Source organism: Bos mutus, chromosome 23 (genome assembly GCF_027580195.1).
Source record: "Bos mutus isolate GX-2022 chromosome 23, NWIPB_WYAK_1.1, whole genome shotgun sequence".
Taxonomy (NCBI): domain Eukaryota; kingdom Metazoa; phylum Chordata; class Mammalia; order Artiodactyla; family Bovidae; genus Bos; species Bos mutus.
Window position 1 is genome coordinate 38,301,630 of NC_091639.1, and position 19,762 is coordinate 38,321,391.

The 19,762-nt window shown below is 53.7% G+C and overlaps 1 protein-coding gene across 2 annotated transcripts in view; it reads left to right on the forward strand.

The window, feature by feature from the left end:
* The first annotated feature begins 3,436 nt into the window (after window positions 1-3,436).
* Window positions 3,437-19,762, forward strand: part of MDGA1 (MAM domain containing glycosylphosphatidylinositol anchor 1) — a 65,575-nt gene continuing 49,249 nt past the window's right edge. For both annotated transcript variants that reach the window (XM_070361468.1, XM_005906778.2), the window contains exon 1: window positions 3,437-4,568. In XM_070361468.1, the coding sequence (XP_070217569.1) occupies window positions 4,502-4,568 (67 nt within the window). In that variant the 5' untranslated portion in view covers window positions 3,437-4,501. The remainder of the gene's footprint in view (window positions 4,569-19,762) is intronic.

Consider the following 19,762-nt stretch of genomic DNA (forward strand, 5'->3'; position numbering starts at 1 on the left):
TGACAGAGGTCTGGGGCTCCTGGTTGTCCAGCCTCTCACGCACGCCCTCAGTCAGCAGCTACTTAGTCCTCCAGGAGCCCATAGGCTGGGCTTTCTCTAGGGCAAAATGATGGAGTTTTTCTTAGAATGTCATGAGTGGAACCCAAGGGCTGGCAGTGGGTGTTGACCACCAGGCCTCCAGGTGGCTTCAGTCTCAACTCGTGCCCAGTGGCCTCCTTCACTGTTTGCCTCGAGTCCAGTGGTCTAGCTTTCATGCCCCACCCTCAAGCGCCCGATCTGGGGCGCAGAAGGATTGTTCTCTATTCCAGAAGAGAATAGGAACACTTCTTGTGAAAATATTTACTAAATACCTAGGAAAGAGCAAGCCTGTAGAGTCCACTTCAGCCACTTAGCAGGTGCGTGAATCACTAGATCTCTCTGTGCCATTCTACGAGAATAACAGTCCTGTCTCACGTAGTTGTTGTGAGGATTAAACAGTTAATGCACATGAAGGGCTTAGAACGGTGCTTGGCATGTGGTGTCAGCCATTACTATTATTACTCGTTTCTCTCAACCACTCTGTGAAATGTGGATCCTACTCACTTTTCAGCTGGGGAAACTAAGGCCCAGAGAGGTTAGGACTGGAGCTCAGGACCCATGGCTCCCAAGCCAACTGTTCCTTTCCTTCTCCTATTTGCTTCTCATTGTCAGGCCCAGGACTTTGTCAGAGGCAGCAAAGACAGGCACACCTAGGGGAGGAGATGACTGAATTTATAGGCACAGACAAGCAGGCTGTCAAGGTATTTACACTGCACACAATTAGCTGCCGAGTATTCACAATGGATTAGCTACAGCAAATGTTCAATCCCAGCCGCGGTAGAATTTGGTCCTCTACTCTCCCCTCCTTTTTGTCCCTCCCCCGTCATGAGTCTTCTCTCTCCTCCAGGCCAGGGTAGGTGTTCAGAGACAGTAAACTCAAGAGATGGTTAGCTGAGTCAGTGGGGTTCCTTGTCCACCAATAATGCATCCCAAAGCCAAAAAGGAGCAATTAACTGCTATTTGGGGTTGGCTAACTGAAAAATAGTAAGGCAGTTTACCATGACATGGACAAGTGCCCATCCAACTTAAAATAGGCAAAGCCAAGGAGGGCAGGAATCACTGTGATCACTCATTGAGAGCTTCCTGGAGGAGATGACGATTTTCAAATAATGGGAAGAGGATGATAATAAAAGAAGGTACTTATCATCGCACCCTCAGTTGGTACCACTTCCTTTCAGACTGCGTGGGGAAGGTGGGTGGCAAGATACAGAACCTGATAACTCTGTATGTCTGTGGGGCAGAAAATGGATTTTTCTCTTTGGTTGGGGATAGAGGGGAATAGAAAAGATGGCGGCATTGAGGGTATCCTAGGTCGGTGGTCTGTGGTCTATGATGGGAATCATTCACTGGTTCATTTAACAGATCTTCAGCTGGCATCTGCTGGGTGCCCAGCACTAAGTGGGTCTGGCTTCCCTTATTCAGCCATAGACCCACAGGAAAGCAAGGAGAGGAAAAAAAGGAGAGGCCAAAGGAGGCTCAGTCAAGTGGAGGTGGGCTGCAGAATAAGATTCTTCCCATGAAAGATTATGAAAAAGAATATATGTGTAACTGAACCAGTTTGCTGTCCAGTAGAAATTAACACAACACTGTAAATCAACTGTATTTCAATAAAATAGCGGGGGGGGGATTCTTCCGGTGGTCTCAGACTTCCTGAGATGGACAGAAGGAAACGCGGAGGTGGGCACAGCCGCCCCTCCCTTCCTAGGCTGCCTGGAATTTCCCCAGAGGCCTGAGTCCTGCCGTCACACCCCTGAAGTCAGGGGCAGGTACTCCAGTGAGAGGCAGGAGAGGAGAGACCCAGCAGGAAATGGGTCTGGGAAAGAGGGTGACTTATCCTTTAATTATTTAAAAAAATTTTTTTAATTTACATGCTGAAAAATTAAGTCTTGTATATGTTCTTTCAGTTTTGACAAATGCGTCGAGTCATGGACCCCCATCACAGCCAAGATGTTAAACAGGTCCGGGGAGTCGGGGAAGAGAAAGGTTTGTAATCTCACCTCTTGCTAGTTGCGGTTTTCTGCGCTCCCACGGGTTGCCCTAACACAACCCTTGCGCACACGCCGAGATAAATAACGGCGACAGGTGGAGCAGGTGAGATTAGCCAGACTCGGGGAGGGGAAAGCGATCGGAGTGCGGGGGAGGCCGCCCGCTTCGCTTGCTCGCCTTTGCCTCTCCCTGCCCGCGTTTGGGAGGCGCGCTCTACCCACCCCTGCTCCCGGAGGGCGGGTTTGAGGTAGTGGAGTTCGGGAGTGCGGGGACCACGTAGCCGGAGCCGGCCCCTGGCTAGGCTGCCGGAAGAGAGGGCGCGCCTGGGGCGCTTGGGGGCGCCTGAGGTCCTGAGCGGAGGCAGGACGGGGAGAAGGACGAGCTGCGGAGAACGGGGGTAGCCTGGGGGAATTTCAGCTGCGGGGTCCTGCGGACAGACCTGTTGGCAACCTGTGGGCCGCGCGCGGCGAGGGCTGGAGCTCTGATCGCGCCCTGTTCGCCCCGGGGCTCAGCCAGCGGCTCCCGCGGCGGCCCCCGCGCCGGACGCGGGGAGAGGCAGCGGCTGCCTGGAAAGGGGCGGGGCTCGGCCGGGGGCGGAGGGACTCCAGGGCCACGCAGACAGCCCTGCAGACCCACACAGCGGGCGACCGGCTCGCGCGCCTGCAGGACCCTGAGAGCCGCGGGCGCCCTGGTTCTTCGCCTTCGATCCCCCGCTTCGGTCCCGCCCCCCAAAAGTGCAAAACATTTTACAAAGTGTGCAGTGCCCCGCGGGCTAGGTTAGAGTCCCCGGGGCGAACGGCCGTGCTTGTCCAGCGAGAGGGCTGGGATCCGTGCACCCGGCTCGGTCTGGGTGTGCGAGAGCTGGCGGAGAGCGAGTGCAAGCGCGCTGCAGAGCCCGCGCCGAAACCCACGTCCCTTCGCCACTGTCCTCGGGATAGATGGATCCATTTCTGCTTTCTGACATTTTCCTGCTGGGGGGATGGGGGGGCGGAGAGAGGGAGAGAAGGGGGGAAGGGCAGAAAGGGGTGGGGGGAGAGAGAGGGAGAGAGGCAGAAAGGCAGTCCGCTTCCCCCAGCCTTGTTTTGTTTTCTCTAATTGGTCCTGGGGGAGGCGAGGAAATTGGACAGAGGCTGGGCCCGGCTAGCTGGGCTGCCTTTAATTGGCTCCTTTTTTTAACTGGAGGGGAATCAAACAGGAGAGCGAGCGACAAAGGGTGGGAGAGCGAGAGACCGAACGAGGAGCCGCGAGGAGGAGGGAGGAGGGGAGGGGGGGGAAGGAGGAGGTGGGGGCAGACCGGGGGAGGCGGGGGGTGGGGGGGAGCGCGGAATGAAAAGCTCGGGGTGTGGGGGGAAGCAGTACAGCGAAGCCCAAGTTGCCGAGCTAGCCGAGAGCTCCCACGGCCCGGAGCCCCGCGGCCGCCGCGCCCGGGAGCCCGGCCCGGCCCGGCCCCGCCTGCTTTGGGCCCCCGCCGGCAGAGGCCGCCGGGCGGGGGCGGGGACGACCAACTTGGGGCGCGGCGCAGCCCCGCTCTCCCTAGAGCTCCGAGCCCGGGAGCGCCACCGCCGCGACCAGACGGCGGGAGCGGAGCGCGGCGAGCGGAGGCGGCGAGCGGCTCCAGCGCCGCAGCCCCGGCCTCGGCGAGAGCGCGAATATTTTTCAAACGACTCAAACTTTCCTTCTTTCCCCGCGTTCTGGGGCCTCTCTTGGATGGAATTGTTCTCTTCATTCCCGCGGGGTGCTGGGGCACGATTCCTCCCCGGGGTTCCTCCGCGGCTCGGCTAACTTCGCGGACCCGGGGACCCGTGGCTCTCGCCCCTCGGCTGAGCCCAGCCCGCGCGCTTCTCCCCGGCTCTGGAGGCCCAGAGTCCGGGCTTTTCGCCTCCGAGAGGACGCCTAGCCCGGCCCCCTTGGATCGGGCCATTGAGCCCCCAGCACCGGCCGCAGAACTGGAGATAGCGGATTAACCCGAGCCGAGCCCCGGCCTCCCCGCCCCCGCTCCACGGAGGGGCGTCCCCTGGGCGGGGAAACGACAAGTTTGTCAGTCGTCGGTGGCCTGTTGGATCCAAGCGCCTCCGCCTCCGCGGAGGGGTCCCTGGAACCCAGAACCCCGAGAGGACAGCCCTGGGGACCCGGAGAGGCTCGGCGGCCGGGCTCCTTGGGCCGGGGCGCTGGCTGCTGCGCCGGGCGCGCCGAGGCACCCGGGGCCAGGCCAGCGCCCCCTGCGTCCCCACGCGGGCAGCGGCCCCGCCGGAGGAGAAACCCGGATTGCTGCCGCCGCCGCCGCCGCCTCCTCAGTCTCCTGGTCTCCGCCGCCGCCCCCTCCGTCGCCTCTCGGGGAAGGGGAAGACGCAAGGGGCACCGAGGGGCCCCGGCGGATGCGCCCCCCACTGCCTCTCGGGCTGCGCCGCCTCGCGGGGATGAAGCACGGGCCGTGAAGATGGAGGTGACCTGCCTTCTACTTCTGGCGCTGATCCCCTTCCACTGCCGGGGACAAGGAGTCTACGGTAAGAGCCCGCGTCCGGCTGAAAGCCGGTTCAGCCCCGCGCGGAAACTTTGCAAGAGGCGCAAAGTGCGCGCTGCGCGGGTTTGGTGGGTACCCCGGATCGGACTCTGGAGTGGATGCCGGGTCCCCGCCCTTTTCCAGAGCGCGAGGAAATCGAGCTAGCTGCTTCAGCTCACGGAGGCAGGTCGTAGGGTCTGGCGTTAAGCCGGGGATGCCAGGGGGAGGTAGTATACACTTTTCCAAACCCTGCCTGGGGCGGGAATGAATCGGAAGCCTTAAGAGCATCCAGTTGGCCTCGGAGACCCTGACAGACCGCACACTGGGGACTGAGAAAGCGACTTGCACCGAAATCTTGTCCCACCCTAACTCGGCCTCTGGAGTGGAAGCCAAGCGCTGCACGATCTGGAGTTGCGCGCGGCTTGCGGGCGAGCCTGGTTGCCAGCTCCGCGGCCCGGCGGCGGGCTCGCCTTCCCAGCTCTCTCGCTGGGCTTCGCTTCTTGACAGCCCAAGCGGATGCAGGCATCCCCTAGATCCGGCTCCCAAGATGCCAAGATCCCTTCTCGGACCTCTTCTGAGCCGGTTAGTTCTTCCCGTCCCCGGTTCTCAGCTACAAAACCCCAGCTCCACCTTCCTTTTCCCTGCGCGCACACAGACATTCAGCCACGGTCCCCGGGAAAGCAAACACTGCACGCGCCCGTCAGGTGACGTGTCCAAACTCTGCCTCCTGCCCACGCAGCTTTGCTCCCGCGTCCGCACGCCCGGCTCTCAGGCGCCAAGGGAACTCTGGTTACCCGCTTCTCCCTTCTCTCTCATGGGTTTTCCGGGGGAAAGATCCTGCGAGCCGGCATCATCCATTCAGTGTCCCAAGGGCTCATCCCTCTCAGGAACCCTCCGTCTGAGTTCTAACAGCCGGTAATGCCCTGACCCGCAGCACAAAAAGTCTTTGGGGCCCGGTGGCCTTACCGTGCCTTCTCCTGACTGCAGGGTGGTCTGTGTGGGTCAGTTTTTTAATGCGGTGTAGCTGGGGTGGGGATGATTCTCTTTCTTTAGGGTGGATCAGGAGAGGGTTTGAGCTGTTCTGGGGAGGGGGTGGTAGCTGAGGTATTGTCCCCTCAGTTGCCATCCTCAAGTGCAGATGCTAAATGGCTCTTTCTTGGGATGCCTGGCAAGAGGGAGGGGTATCCTGGGGGGTGGGGCGGGTATCTGTGAGGTGACATCTTCCTGGCCCTACACAGCTAGCTAGCTTGGGTTTAATTCCCCAGGGAGGCTGGCTCAGGCATCTGGCCAAACTCTGCTTCTTAATTAGTTTGTGTGTTTCTTACTGCCTGGCCCTTTACATAGGCCAGAAAGGGAAAGAAGAGAGAAGAATGCAGCAGGGACTGAGAAAGGCTGGGCTGTGGAGAGGAGGCCACTGAGCGGGTTCCAGAGGCCTCGGCCTCCCTGGGGCAGGGGAAGATATCCGGGTGTACTGAGCGGGTCCTGTTTCTTTTTTTCTCCTCGAGATTTCCCTACAGCTTCACTGCCTCCTTAAGAGGTGACCTCAGGAGGCACCAGCCAAGGCCTCTGCCTTCTCACCACGCCCAGGAGCTCTGGAGAGTGATGGGGAGCCCTCCGCCTCTGCTGCTGTTCTCTGCGCTGCTCTTCCCTCTCCGTGCCCTTGGGCAGATCTGGCAGGCTCATCTCCTGGCCGTCCGTCTCCTCCATCCCCTCTAGCTTCTTCACCCTTCTCCAGGGCTGCATGAGACCCATCTTGAAGAGGCTCTCGTGAGCCTAGCCTGGAAACCCCAGCCATGAGGGCAAGGGGTGGGGCAGTGGTCTCTGTGGACCCTCACTCATAGGACTCTGGGGCCAGGATTTAGCTATTGCCTTATAAGTCCCCCTTTCACTGTATTTTCTCCACTCCCTCGTGTGCCTGGGTTCTAGCTGCTCTCAGAGCAAATCAAGGTGGGCTTGGTGCACTGGGGCAAACCTGGAGCTCTTGGGTGACATTCTTTCCACTTGCCCTTTGAAAGTTTACCTCCAAGGAAGTCTGGAGCCTCTGGGGAATTGCAGGGTGGAAAGCCTTAATCGGGGTGGATGGAGAGAATGGAAGATCTAGTGTGAGGAGAAGGATGGCAAGAGGCTATGATGCTGGAAATTTGGCCAGCTCTAGCAGAAGGGACAACTACTCTATCACTGGGTCTGGGTTAAGAAACAGTATGGAGAGCTAGTTCTTCTGCCCCCCCCCCACTCCAAAGCAGGTGAGAAAAGAGTAAGAGTGTGGGGGTGAGAGATGGTCACTCATGCCCATCCATCACTGTATGTAGGCACCCAGCGTTGTGCCTGGCACGGGCAAATATTTGTTGTGTGAATGAAGGGCCATTGTTGGGAGGAAGTTGAGGAAATGCTTCTTGAAATTCTTTCTCCCCTAGAAGTCTGTCCAGGATGGTTTTTAGCAGGGTAGTGGGGGCTCTTTGAGAGTCTCTGCTTAGGGTGAGTCATGGAGTCCTAGGCTGGCAGCCAGAGGGCACCTTAGCTGCCATGGCAGTGAGCGGGGAGGCAGAAGCTTTTACTCAAGGCACAAAAGATAAAAGTGTGCCTGGACAAGGGAGTCCCTGCATCTTCACAGCCTGTGTGGCTAAGGGAGTGGCAGATTAACATGGAAGCTGAACTGAGAAGAGGGAGGAAGAACAGGACATGGAAGGTAAAGCCATCAGGATCTTGCCTGGGCTGTGGCTCTCTGCTGAGGCTGGTAGGAAGAAGGTGCCTGGAGCTCTATGCCCAGCTTCCCTCAGAGTGTCCACTTGTTGGCTCTGAGGTCCACTGTCCACAATAGGGTTGGGGAGGTGCTCTCAGTCTGGTCAGGTGGCTTTGCTCTTGGGAGCACAGATGCTACGGCAGCTGAGTACTGGAGCAGATGGTGCATTTGGAGCTGGTCTCCTCTTCCCTCCCGCCTCCCAATCTCCTGGGCCAGTTTGTTGTGCTCCGGGGTGTATCTTGTAATCTGCTTTCTGGCATGCCAGGGGGAGGTGGGCTGGCCACAGAGACCTCGTTCTGGGGCAAAGACAGTAGCCAGGTGATGGGGGAGAAGTGTCCTGTGTGTGGTTAGCATCAGAGAACACCCTCTCATCCACTCTGGCTTCCTCTCTTCCTCCCATAGCTGCTGGACTTCTAGCCAGCAGCAGGTCAGTGGGACTCCTCTCCCTTTCAAAAACACAGCAAACCCCTGGATTATTTAATATGCAGGAGTGGGAATTGACATTATCCTTAAGACAGGTTGTTTGCAACTTACTGGTGGAAGTCAAAATATTTCACTAAAGGTGTCATCAGAAACTACTATCCTATGCTAATTTTTGTGGGAACATGAAGACAGATGTTGAATAATTTGACAAGAGCAACATAGCTTACAGAATTATCACCAAGTCAGGTTTTTCCCCTCCTCTGAGGGGTGTGGAAAGGGAATTTGAGGAGATGTGTCTCCCAGTGCCATCTTCTGGGTGTTGATCTGGGTGTGGGCACCCGTGGGAGTTTTCACTGACATTTCTACCCCATGCCTTGAAACTGCCTGCCCGCTGGCTGAAGGAAGTCATAGCATATGAAAACTCTGGCCTCCCAGGGCAAGCGGAAGGCTTGGGGTTTTCTAAGTATCCTTGAGAAGGTCCCTGCCTCTTGTCCCTTCTTCCTTCTCAATTGTGGAAACTACATGAGGGAGAAAGAGGACCTTGTGTTCACAAATCCAGGCTGTTTTGTTTGCTTCGTCAGCATTATCTGCACCCCCACCTCCCACCCTCCAAGTTTAAGTTGGCCCCTCAACTAGTCTGAGGGCTCCTAGGCCTCATTTCAGGCAAGAGAGTCCCCCCTTCAGGTCAAGATCCACACGACGTCCCACCCTATGCTGCAGGCTGCAAATCTGTGCTTCCTGCCTGGAAGGGGGCTCTGGGAAATGGGGGTGGTTAGAGAGGAGGAGTTTGTTTATTAGCTGGGAAAGCACCTCTTCGAGGGGCTGGCTGCGGACATGCTGAGGGCCTCCTTGTAATTGGCCAGACCTGACTGTGAGCTGCTGGGGCCAGGGTGGCAAAGCCTCATTTAGAGCCTGGTATTAGCTCTGCTTTGCTGAAACATGGAGGGACGGGGCGGGGGGCTCCACAGGGAGAATGGAGGGAGCTAATCACAGCCGCCAAGGCCGGCAAATGAATGATGCAGGAAATCAATACCTGGGGGCGGGAGTGGAAATCCGGGCAGTGGTAGCGGCCACTGCTTCTCCCCAGCTGCCCAGGAGGCACGGGCAGGACTGGGAGGAGTGAGACAGCCAGGAGTGTGAGGCCCTCCTCTCCCCATATCCTCCCCGACCCTGCTCCCTTTCATCTTCCTCTCCCCTACTCTTACCTGTTATCTCCTGGTGGCTGGGTTCACGGAGGTTGGGCCAGGAATGCCCCATCAGGCAAAAACATGGAAACTGGGAGATGGGACCTTGGGTCTCTCATTCCTGGATGAGCCCTCCCGGACTCTGACCTACCTCTGGACTCTGGGGCCTGAGAAGGGCCCAGGGGCCCGGGGACCCTGCCCTGTGCCACTGGCTCTGCCGCTCCAGATGTGGCCAGCAGGGGGAGGGCTTGGCCATCACATTGCTTCTTGCCTTTCCTGGGCTCCCTTGGCCTCAAGCCTCCCAGTAGGATGAGAGTTATTCTAATTACTTAGCCTCTGGCCCATGGGGGCTCCGTAGGGCCTTCTGAAGCTCCAGACTGCCCCCACTAGCTCTGGTGTTCCCACCCTAGCATCCAGGGCATTTGCCTTTGGTCAGAGCCACACTTCCGACACCCTGGGTTGGAGGAGAGCTTCCTGGTGGGGCTTGGCTGGGTTGGTTCCTGACCCTTGGGGCTGTGTGCAGAGCAGGGGCTTATGCTGTGGCAGAACTGCCTCTCTGAGAACCTGAGTATGGCCCCTCTTCTGCATCTTCCTCCCCACAGTCAGAAGACCCTGCTGGGCACTGGTACTGGGTGTTAAAGGGCCCCTGTTACATTTAGATGCTGATACGGAAGGCCAGAGCAATGCCTAACTCAAAGGAGTGAACCTTTTTTTCTTAATGCAATCTCCCTTTCCCCATGCCTATGAGTAACACGTGTTTTCTGCAAAAACAATCAGAGAAAACATAAAAGTATAAGGAAGAAAGTAAAACTCACTTGACATCTTGCACTGCATTCCATGATGATTCTTTCGGGCATCTTCTTGTGCAAAGAGGACTGCACTTTTTTTCCATTTAGCCTCATCAGGTCTTCGTCGTGGCACGTGGGATCTTCTGTTGTGGTGCGTGTGCTCAGTAGTTGCAGCGTTTGAGCTTAGTTGCTTCACGGCATGTGGGATCTTAGTTTCCTGGACAGGGATGGAACCTGTGTCCCCTGCATTGCAAGGCAGATTCTTAACCACTAGACTACCAGGGAAGTCCTAGGAATGAATATTTTAGGGAGAATTGTTGGTTATAACAACAACATCTTATAGGTGTGTAAGTGCCACGTGCATTAACAAGCATTTTCACACCTCTGCCTGCTTTGGTTCCATAACATTCTGAGAGGTCAGAACAGTGGGTCCTATGGTCCCCATTTAGTAGATGAGGGAACCAAGGTTGTAGGAATGTAAGGATTTGCTCAAGGTCATACAGCTAGTAGGAAGTGGCTTGGAGACTCAATCCCAGTGGGCCTTCTGATTTGGAAGTAGGAAAACATGGTGTCCATCTCCTGTGTGCTCAGTCGCTCAGTCGTGTCCAACTCTTTGTGACCCTGTGGACTGTAGCCTGCCAGGGTTCTCTGTCCATGGGGTTTCCGAGTAAGAACACTGGAGTGGGTTGCCATGCCCTCCTCCAGGGGATCTTCCCACCCAGGATCGAACCTGCATCTCTATCTCTCTCTCATCCATCAGCAGGTGGATTCTTAACCACTAGTGCCACCTGGAATGCCCGGTGTACCTCTCACTATCCATTAAATTACTGAGTACCTCCCTGATTAAGGCCCTGTTCTGAGCATCGACAGGGCTACTGAGATAAATAAGATGCAGGCTCTGCCCTCAAAGAGAAGGAGAGATGAATCACATACAAGATGGTGGTTCCTGGAAGATCTGGATAAATGCCATGTGGCAAGGGCAGATAAAGGGCTGTGGGAATTCCAAGGGAGAGGAAATTACTTCCAAAGCCTTTTAGAGGAGGGGGCATTTGAGGTGGCTTTGACAAATAGAAGTAAGGAGCCAGAAGGGCATCCCAGGTGGACGGCTTATTATGGCAGAGGCAAGGAGGATGTGTATGTGTTGGGGGCGGAGGGGAGTAGTGAGTCATTCATTTGGGCTGGAACGTAAGTTGAAAGGGAGTCAGGGCAGTGAAAGTTGGAGCAGTAAAGGAAAAGTAATAAAAATTGCTAACATTAACTTCCCAGGATGAGATCAGGAATATGTATTGTCTGCTTTAATCCTTATTACAATCCCTTAAGAGAGAGTAATTCATCAGCCCATTTTATCAAAGAGTAAACTGAGGGATCAGAAGGGTGGGTTTACTTGTCCAAGTGGCAGAGCTGGGCTTGAACCCAGATTTGCTGATTATAAGACCTGTGCCTAGAGGCAGTAGGCTGGACTCTTGGGTTTGGGAGATAGTATCGGGAGGGTCTTGAGCAGGTGAATGGGGTAATATGACCAGGGAGCTCATATTAGGCTGGGTAGCCCTGCAGCTGTGTGTTTTGAGGAGGCTAAGCTTAAGAGGAGGAAGACTGGTCAGGAGATCTGGCAGTTGTCTGGCGAGGTTGTAATGAGAGCTTGATCCAGGGTGGGGGCTGTGAGAATGGACAGGAAGGAGTCAGTATAAGAACTGCTGCCAGTTGACACACATTTGAGTTTGGCTCTTTGTGGAGCACCTGTGAATTTGGTGAAAGAAACACGCTCTTGTTGTCCTAGAGTTGAAGTTCAAGTTGAAGGGAGACAGGCAGTAAAGAAGTCAGTGAATAAGTATATAATGCATTCTCTGGTGATGAATTCTACACAAAAGGGCAAAGCAGCCAAGTTCAAGTTCATATACATTAATTAGGAGTAGGGGTGCTCCCGGAGTGGGTCTCCCCTCCCTGAGCAGAGACCTGAAAATGCCCGAAGGAGGAAGTCCCACAGACATCTGTAGGAAGTGTGATCCAGGCAGGAGAATAGCCAGTGCAAAGGCCCTGGGGTAGAAACATGCCTGGACTGTTTAGTGACAATGGGGAGTCCGGTATGGCTGCAGTGGAGTGAGCCATGGGGAGTAGGAGGTGGGATTAGAGAGTTAATGGGGCCAGACTGTTTGCAGCCATGCAGGCTATAGAAGGTCTTTGGGTTTTATTCTGAGAGAAGTGGGAGCCCTGGGAGGATTTTGAACAGAGGAGGGACATGAATTGACACCTTTTTAATAGAATCTCTCTGGCCACCATGTAGAGACTAGACTGTAGGGGGTTGGGGATGGGGGTGGGGGACGGATCCGGTAGAGACTGTTACAAAAGGCGAGAAGTGAGACTGCCCATCACTAGGTCCTGACAGTGTTTCAGAGCTCGGACAAGGGATAGGAGCTGTTTGGAGTTGGGAAGCTTGGTACACAATGGCAATGAGATAGAACAAAGACCACAGGAAGTCAGACAGGTTTGGCGCAGTGGAGTAAAGTAGTTCAACAACAGGACTTCTGGTAAGGAATCCGGGTTTGAACCAGCTGCAGGAGTCTGAGAAATTACATCTGCTTTCAAAGCTGTGGCTTTACTGCTTGTCAGATGGGTTTGTGATAAGCATGTGATGAGCCATACCTGGGAAGCCCCAACTGTGCTGGGCACTTAGCAAGTCCTCTGTGAATAGTTTTTTTTTTTTTTAAGTCTTCATTGAATTTGTTACAATATTGCTTCTGTTTTATGTTTTGGTGTTTTGGCCCCGAGGCATGTGGTATCTTAGCTTCCTTACCAGGGATGGAACCCGTACCCCCTGCACTGGAAGGTGGTCTTAACCACTGGATTTCCAGGGACATCCCCTCAGGGAACAGCTTTATTTGAATGACGGTGTCGGTACAGTTTTGAACTTCATGCGATTCTGGCACTGGGATGTCTGGGAGAGATGTTGATGGAGCAGGTGGACGTGGGTGGGGGGTGCTCGCTCAGGAGGGAGACAGCTGTTCTGAGAGATGGACTCGCATATCTGGATTTATGTCCACACAACAATGTGGGCTGAGACCACGAGGTGGGAGGAAATTGCCAAGGAAGCGTCCAGCAGAAACTAACACAACACTGTAAAGCAACTACACTCCAGTAAACATTTTCTAAAAAATGGCCAACGAAGACAGGATAGACTGAGAGAGGAGACTGGGCTAAGACCAGTGCCCTGGAGGGCCGGGGAGGAGAAGGTGGAGACAGACCAGGTGGCCCCAGGGAGGTAGGAGGAGACTCGAGAGAGGACGGGAATCAGAAAGCCAGGGAAGGGATGGAGTCCAGGGGAGAAAGGGCCATCTGAGATGGGAGAGGAGCTGGAGTAAGGGCCATCTGGGGACTGGGAGGTTGGTGGGGAGGCGGCTGAAGCATAGAGTGGGGTGTTCGAGGGCCAGTGGGAGCCCCCCGGGGATTTCTGATTCGGTGGGTCCGAGGCTGAGCAGAGATAATGCATTTCCAACAAACTCCTGGGGAATGCCGGTGCGGCTGGCTCACGGGTTGCTGTTTGAGCAGCACGAGTAGGCAGGAGAGAGGAGTGGACTCAGGTGGGACGACTTGGGTCGGCAGGTCAGGGGGCAGCTCACTGAGGGCCCCTGACCCAGGCGTCTTGCCTTTCTGAGCTCAGCTTCCTTATCTGGAAGGCTGGTTCAGGCACACCCACCTCTTGGGATTGCAGAGGAGCCGAGAGGGATAGCACTTTGTAAACTCTGAGGCGCACTATGAGGACTCTGTTTCACGAGAGCAGAGGGCTGGTGGGCAGATGGTAGGGAGCCCCGGGTGTGGGCGGCGTATGGAAGCAGGAGGTGCAGGCCACAGGCCAGGGAGGGCTGGAACCCCAGTTTCCCTCGCCAGGCTGGGCCTTCTGCCCATGAGAAGCTGGAGCTGCAGTGGAAGGGGGAGGTGACCTCTGTGGGGGAAAGGGTGACATGTGTGGGCCTGGAGTTGCTGCTGGGCTGGCCTCGGAGATTCCACCCCAGGCTCTTCTTGGTTCCTTTCCAGTCCCAGACACTCAGACGAGATTGACTTTGATGATCTGGAGGGTTGGAAGCTGTGCAGAGAAGTGGTTCTCAGCCCGGGCAGCCTGTCAGAACCACCTGGAGAGCTTTTTCAACAACAGATGCCTGGCTCCGCCCCCAGACCTGAATCAGAAACTCCGCAGGTGGCATCAAGGCAGCTGTGGTCAGAAGAGCCTTCCAGTTGATTCCTGGGCACAGCTGGTGTGGACAGCGCATCTGAATGCGTCAGGCCCAAGCAGATGCCTTCTCCCTTGAGTTTTCTGAGGGCATCTCTGCGTTTTCCAGGTCACCGTCCAAGCTTTGTTTTTACCATGATCATCTGGACACTCAGGTCTTAAAAAAAAAAAAAAAAAAACCTCACTATTTTTTAAATGATGAACCACGGGACTTTCTAGTTTTGTGGTTCTAACTGGAGCATCCAGGTCAGGAGCCTAGGAGACTGGACTCTCTTGCCCTTCTCTGACCAGGGATTTTCCAGTCTCCAACCTAGAGAGACCCTAAGAAACTGCTCCAGGAATGTCATTTTCAGTGATTTTCAATAGGCAAATTATGTTACCTTTTGGAAATGTGGCCTTTTTGTTCATTGTCTTCTCATTTTAGAGAAAATGAAAATTTCAGAGCTGGACCACATTGCAGCAGTTCAATGTAAAGCAAGCGGATATTGAATGAGTATCTGCTGAGTATCTGGAGGGGCGGTCGGCGCTGTGGCTGCAGGAGTGAAGGACACCTGCCCTCAGGAGCTCACAGTGCAGCAGGAGAATGGAGTCTTTCCCAGCGTCCTCACCTTACAGTTGGAAAAGCTGAGGCTTAGCTCAAGGGACTTGCCCAAGGCCCAGCAGTTAGCAGGTAGTGGAGTCAGGATTTGAACTCAAGGCTGCCCAATGCCAAGTCTCATGCTTGCCTGAGTGTGACCTTCCTGAGGGCAAGAACTGACCATTGTTTTGTTCCCCAGATTGTACTGTGGGTGATGGGGTGCTGATGAGGACCCTCTGTCCTATTGTTGTTGTTGTTGAGTCACTCATTTGTGTCTGACTCTTTGCAGCCCCGTGGACTGCAGCATACCAGCTCCCAGAGCTTGCTCAAACTCATGTCCATTGAGTCGGTGATGCCATCCAGCCATTTCATCCTCTGTCATCTCCATCTCCTCCTGCCCTCAATCTTTCCCAGCATCAGGGTCTTTTCCAATGAGTCAGCTCTTCTTATTCAGTGGCCAAAGTATTGGAGCTTCAGTTTCAGCAGCAGTCTTTCCAATGAATATTCAGGATTGATTTCTTTTAGGATTGACTAGTTTGATCTTCTTGCAGTCCAAGGGACTCTCAAGAGTCTTCTCTTGTCCTATACCAGTTAGGAATCACATTCTAAAGACTTCCCTGGCGGTCCAGTGGTTAAGACTCTGCCTTCCAGTACAGGAGGAGCGGGTTTGATACCTGGTTGGAGAACTAAGATCCCACATGCTGTGCTGTGAGGCCAAAAAAAAAAAAAAAAGGAGTCACATTTTGTTGCCAGAACCAAAGAACTGACTACAGAGTCTCAAACAAATTAAAGCGACTTTCTTAAGTCTAGAAGTAGGCTATGCACGGCTGTACTGGTGGCTCCTTGCTCACTAGAGATCCAGGTCCCTTTCATCCTGCTCTTCTGATCTCCTTACAGTGGTGCTTCTCAAACCTCCTGCATATTAGAATTACCTGGAAATGTTAAAAAAAAAAAAAAAAAAAAAAGCGTTTAGGTCATATATCAAATAAATCAGAATGTCTGGGAGTGAGAACCAGGGATCAGCATTTAAAAAAAAATCCCCAGGTGATTCTGATGTGCAGCAAAGTTCGGGAACCCTTGCCTTAGAGCACTTTGCCTCAAAGTCACCAAAGGGCTGCTAGGGCTCAGCCGTCATGACACATTCCAGACAGGAAGAAGGAAGGAACACTTACAAGGGCGAGTCATTTACCCAGTCAGAAAAGTTGAGTCAGCTTTTCCAGGAGCCCCCTCCCAATGATGTCTGCTTACATCTTACTGGCCCTTCTAGGGGGAGGGAGGCTGAGAAATACAGCCTTTTAGATGGATTCTCACCTAAGAGAATGTCAGGGTTTATTTAGATAGAAGGGGAGAATGAAAGCTGGGTACGTAATGAGCAGTCTTTACCACAAATCCCCACCTCGGGATCAGCTGGTGTTTCTTGAAATGAGCAGATTTAGATGGATGTGAACATCTGTTCCTCTCCCCACCTCCCTGGACCCTGCCAGCCTAGTTCAGGTGGGTGGGCGGGTGGGGGGCTCTTGCTGCTCTGAGGATGCCCAAAAGGAACCTTAGAGAAGATGAAGCCAGGGCAAGGAGGAGGCTTGCTAGCGCCCCCCACCCGACATTCCTATGAGGCCCAGCTGCCCATCTGCTAGTGCTTGTCTCCTCCTCCTCACCCCAACGCACTGTTCATTTATCCTTCTGTGAGGGTGTTCATTTCCCCTGGTTGGTACCTCTCTCCTCTAGCAGGTGGGTCCTCTCAGTCCCAGCTGCAGGAGAGCTCTGTGGACCCTTCTTATTCAAGGGGGCAAGAAACGGAGGGACTCTTCTAGAAGCTATGATCTACCGCATCTTTCTGCCTCTCAGTAGGCCCCACACCCACCTGAGCCAGGGCCACCCCACCACTGTTTGCTCAATGCCTGGTCCTTTGTAGGAAAGTTCTTCTGATTGTCTAACCTTCTTTCAACTTGCTGTAGTATAACATCTTATCAGAAAGTTTCAGGTGACTTCCTTTGGTGGTCCAGTCCCTTGGGATTCCATGCTTCTAAGGCAGGGGGCCTGGTTTCGATCCCTGGTTAGGGAAGTAGATCCCACATGCTGCAATTAAAGATCTAGCACAGTCAAATAAATAAATATGAAAGATTCAGGAGCTGAGGTCTTTGAACTGAACTTGAATATCTCCTTGGCTCTGAGACTTTCCCTCTGTAATTCTTAAGAAACTCTAAATGAAGGTACTTCTCCCACCTCTGAGAGGGACATCGGGAGGGTAGAGGTGAGGAGGGAGTTCAATTCTGGTGGCTTCCTCTACCTGGGTTTGGCTCTGGTGTTCCAGTAAAATGCGGGGAGCCCTTGATCCCCTGGAGAAGAGAATGGCAACCCACTCCAGTATTCTGGCCTGGAGAATTCCACGGACTGTATAGCCCATGGGGCCGCAAAGAGTTGGACACGACTGAGTGACTTTCACTTGGGGAGGCCAGTTTATCTCCAGCAAAAGACAGAAGCCATGGGGAACACATGTATACCTGTGGTGGATTCATTTTGATATTTGGCAAAACTAATACAATTATGTAAAGTTTAAAAATAAAATAAAATTAATTAAAAAAATTAAAAAAAAAAAAAAAAGGCAAGCTGAAGGTCTTTGCTGTTGCAAGACCTGGCTTTACTTGCCTTCCTGGAATAAGGGCACACAGTAGACACAGAGAAGGCCAGGAGATGGAGCTTGAGGGTGTGGCAAGAGCTCAGCTGCCAGCTAGTGGTCTTAAGTGACCCAGAGGCACTGGAATGTCAAAGATTCAGTGCAGGAAGAGACTGAGACCAGAGGAGGTGAGGTCAAGGTCACACAGCAACTAGGTGCCAAGACAGAAGGTAAAAGTCATGTCCAGGGACTTTCCAGCTGGGTCTTTCTTATTCTCTATTATTCTGTAGGCTCAGGAAAAGCCAGGACATGACTGCATGGCATTTATAAGCCCAGTTCATACCCACATCACTAATAAAGCTCCCCTCATCCCTGTAAACTACATGTCATTCCTGGGCCTCACTGCCTTGGGACTACAGGATCTGGGGCTCGCTCTGAGTCCAGGCCTCCTGTTTGGATGTTAGAGTCCTTTAATGAGGTGTCAGGGAGGCCCTAGGAGGCCCTGCTCCTTGTGGGTGGAGGAGGCAGTCATCTTGGTAGATGAGCTGGAGGTTGCTACCAATCTCCACCAGGCCCCACATCTCTGTCACATGGCCTAAGTTCTATCTTAAAGTCATTATTCATGTTAGCTGATGGAAACACAGTCACTGTTTCCAGAAGGTTGCCCTGAGAGTGCCAAGCATCTTTCAAGCCTTTTTCCAGTGATCCAGGTTGGTTGATCACATGAGTTAAATCTTGAAGCCTTGGGATTCAGGAAAGGAGGTTTCCAAGGAAGAGACAGGTGAGGTAAGGGAGCGTGGTAGGGTATTTGGTGTGTGTTCGTGTGTGTGTGTCTTAAGCAACATGAGAGCCTTAGGTACAGCCATGTGAGAGGTTTAATAGTGGACACCATGATGGTCATAATTGGTTTGGACTCATAGTCTTAGCTTCAGTTCCCCAAAAGCGATCTTGAGACAAGGAGCCAAGGGTGGTTTATTTGGAAGATGAGCCCAGGAATCTCTGATAGAGGAATGGGGATGAGAGACAGGGACATAAAGCAACCAATGGAAGGTGCGTTGTCAAGCCAGTCACCACCGTGTCCCTTTGGGGCCCTCTGGGACACTGTGTAAAACACACTTAAGAGTCATCCCACCGTGGGGATGTGGGAGCTGGGGCCTGAACACACTAATTTCCATCTGTCGTTGGGAGGGCTGCCCCAGGGGGTGTTAATTTCCTGGTACTCGGCCCACTGCGCATGCACACGCTGGCAGTGTGAGCTCTGAAGCTCACACTGAGAGGAGCAGGTGCTGGCCGTCGTGCGCTGCAATGGTCAGGGGAGGGAATACGGGAGAAGAGGGGATATGGGTGACAGAGGACGAGATGCTTGGATGGCATCACCGACTCAATGGACGTGAGTTTGAGCAAACTCTGGGAGATGGTGAAGGACAGGGAAGCCTGGTGTGCTGCAGTGCATGGGGTAGCAAAGTGTCAGACACAACTGAGAGACTGGACAACAACAGTTGGCAGGGGGCACCTACAGCCTGTACTGCCTCCTGGCTGAGCCATCAGTCTTGCTTTTTCAGATCCAGCCTGCTTTGCTGAACTCTTTGTTCTTAGAACTTGTCTTCTGTATGAATCATCTCCAAATGCAGTCTGAAAACACTCTCCTGTGGCCATGAGCTCCGTGAGCTGCTCATTTGCTTTCTAGGATCCTGGGAACAGAACCTCTAGCACGTCGATTTCCCCAAGACCTTCCTGATAGAATCCAGACTCTCCCTAAAGGATTGAGGGGACCTTATAGCGGGGGAGGGCAGGGTGGAGGGTCACTGGGCAGCAACTCAAGAGTCTTATAGGGCCTTTGGGCATGCTACCAGAGGCATGACCATTAGCTTCCCATCTGCTGAATTCAAGACTAAGAAAGAGATAGGAATGATCTCTGAGACTAGAAGACTGCCTCTTTTTTCTGCAGGCAGGATTCAGTGTGGGTAAGAAGGCTGATTGCATTCTGCCTACTCCCATCTCCAGGCATCACACCTCGTCCTGTGGGCCAGGCTCACCTGCTTCCCTGGATGTCCTGGGGCCTGTGGAGCAGGATCAGAACAACACCTTTGTCCTGTTGTGAATTTCCCTCTGTCTTTCACTGCCAGTGGGGACCTGCGATTAACTAATTAATTAATCAGATGTTTACTGAGCACCTCCTGTGTGCCAGACACTGTTCTAGGTGCTAAGCACACAACACAAAGAGATGATCTAGAATCACAGCCCTGTAGAATCAGAGCCAGGAGGAAACTTAGAACATATGTCATCGTTTGTCAGGAAAGAAACCTGAGGCTGAGAGAGGGCAAGAGAAGTTCTCAAATCACACAGCAAACAGGCAGCCCAGCTTGAGAAATCGTGGAAAGTCAGAGGTAATGAATGTAGAGATCACCTAGCTGAACTGGTCAGCTTTTAGAGACTGAAACCAGTGGTCAGAGGTGAAAGGTCACTCCAAGTTCTCCCTGCCAGTGAATGCAGCCTTTTCTCCCACTTCTATCTCCCAAGTCAGGTTTGGGCTCTAGGTTACTGAGAGGAGTATGTATGTGTGTATCATAGCTTCACATGCCAAGGGCAGCAGGCAGGAGACACAAGAGACTTTCCCCAGATCAAGCCTCCCCACCTCCTTCTGGGGCAT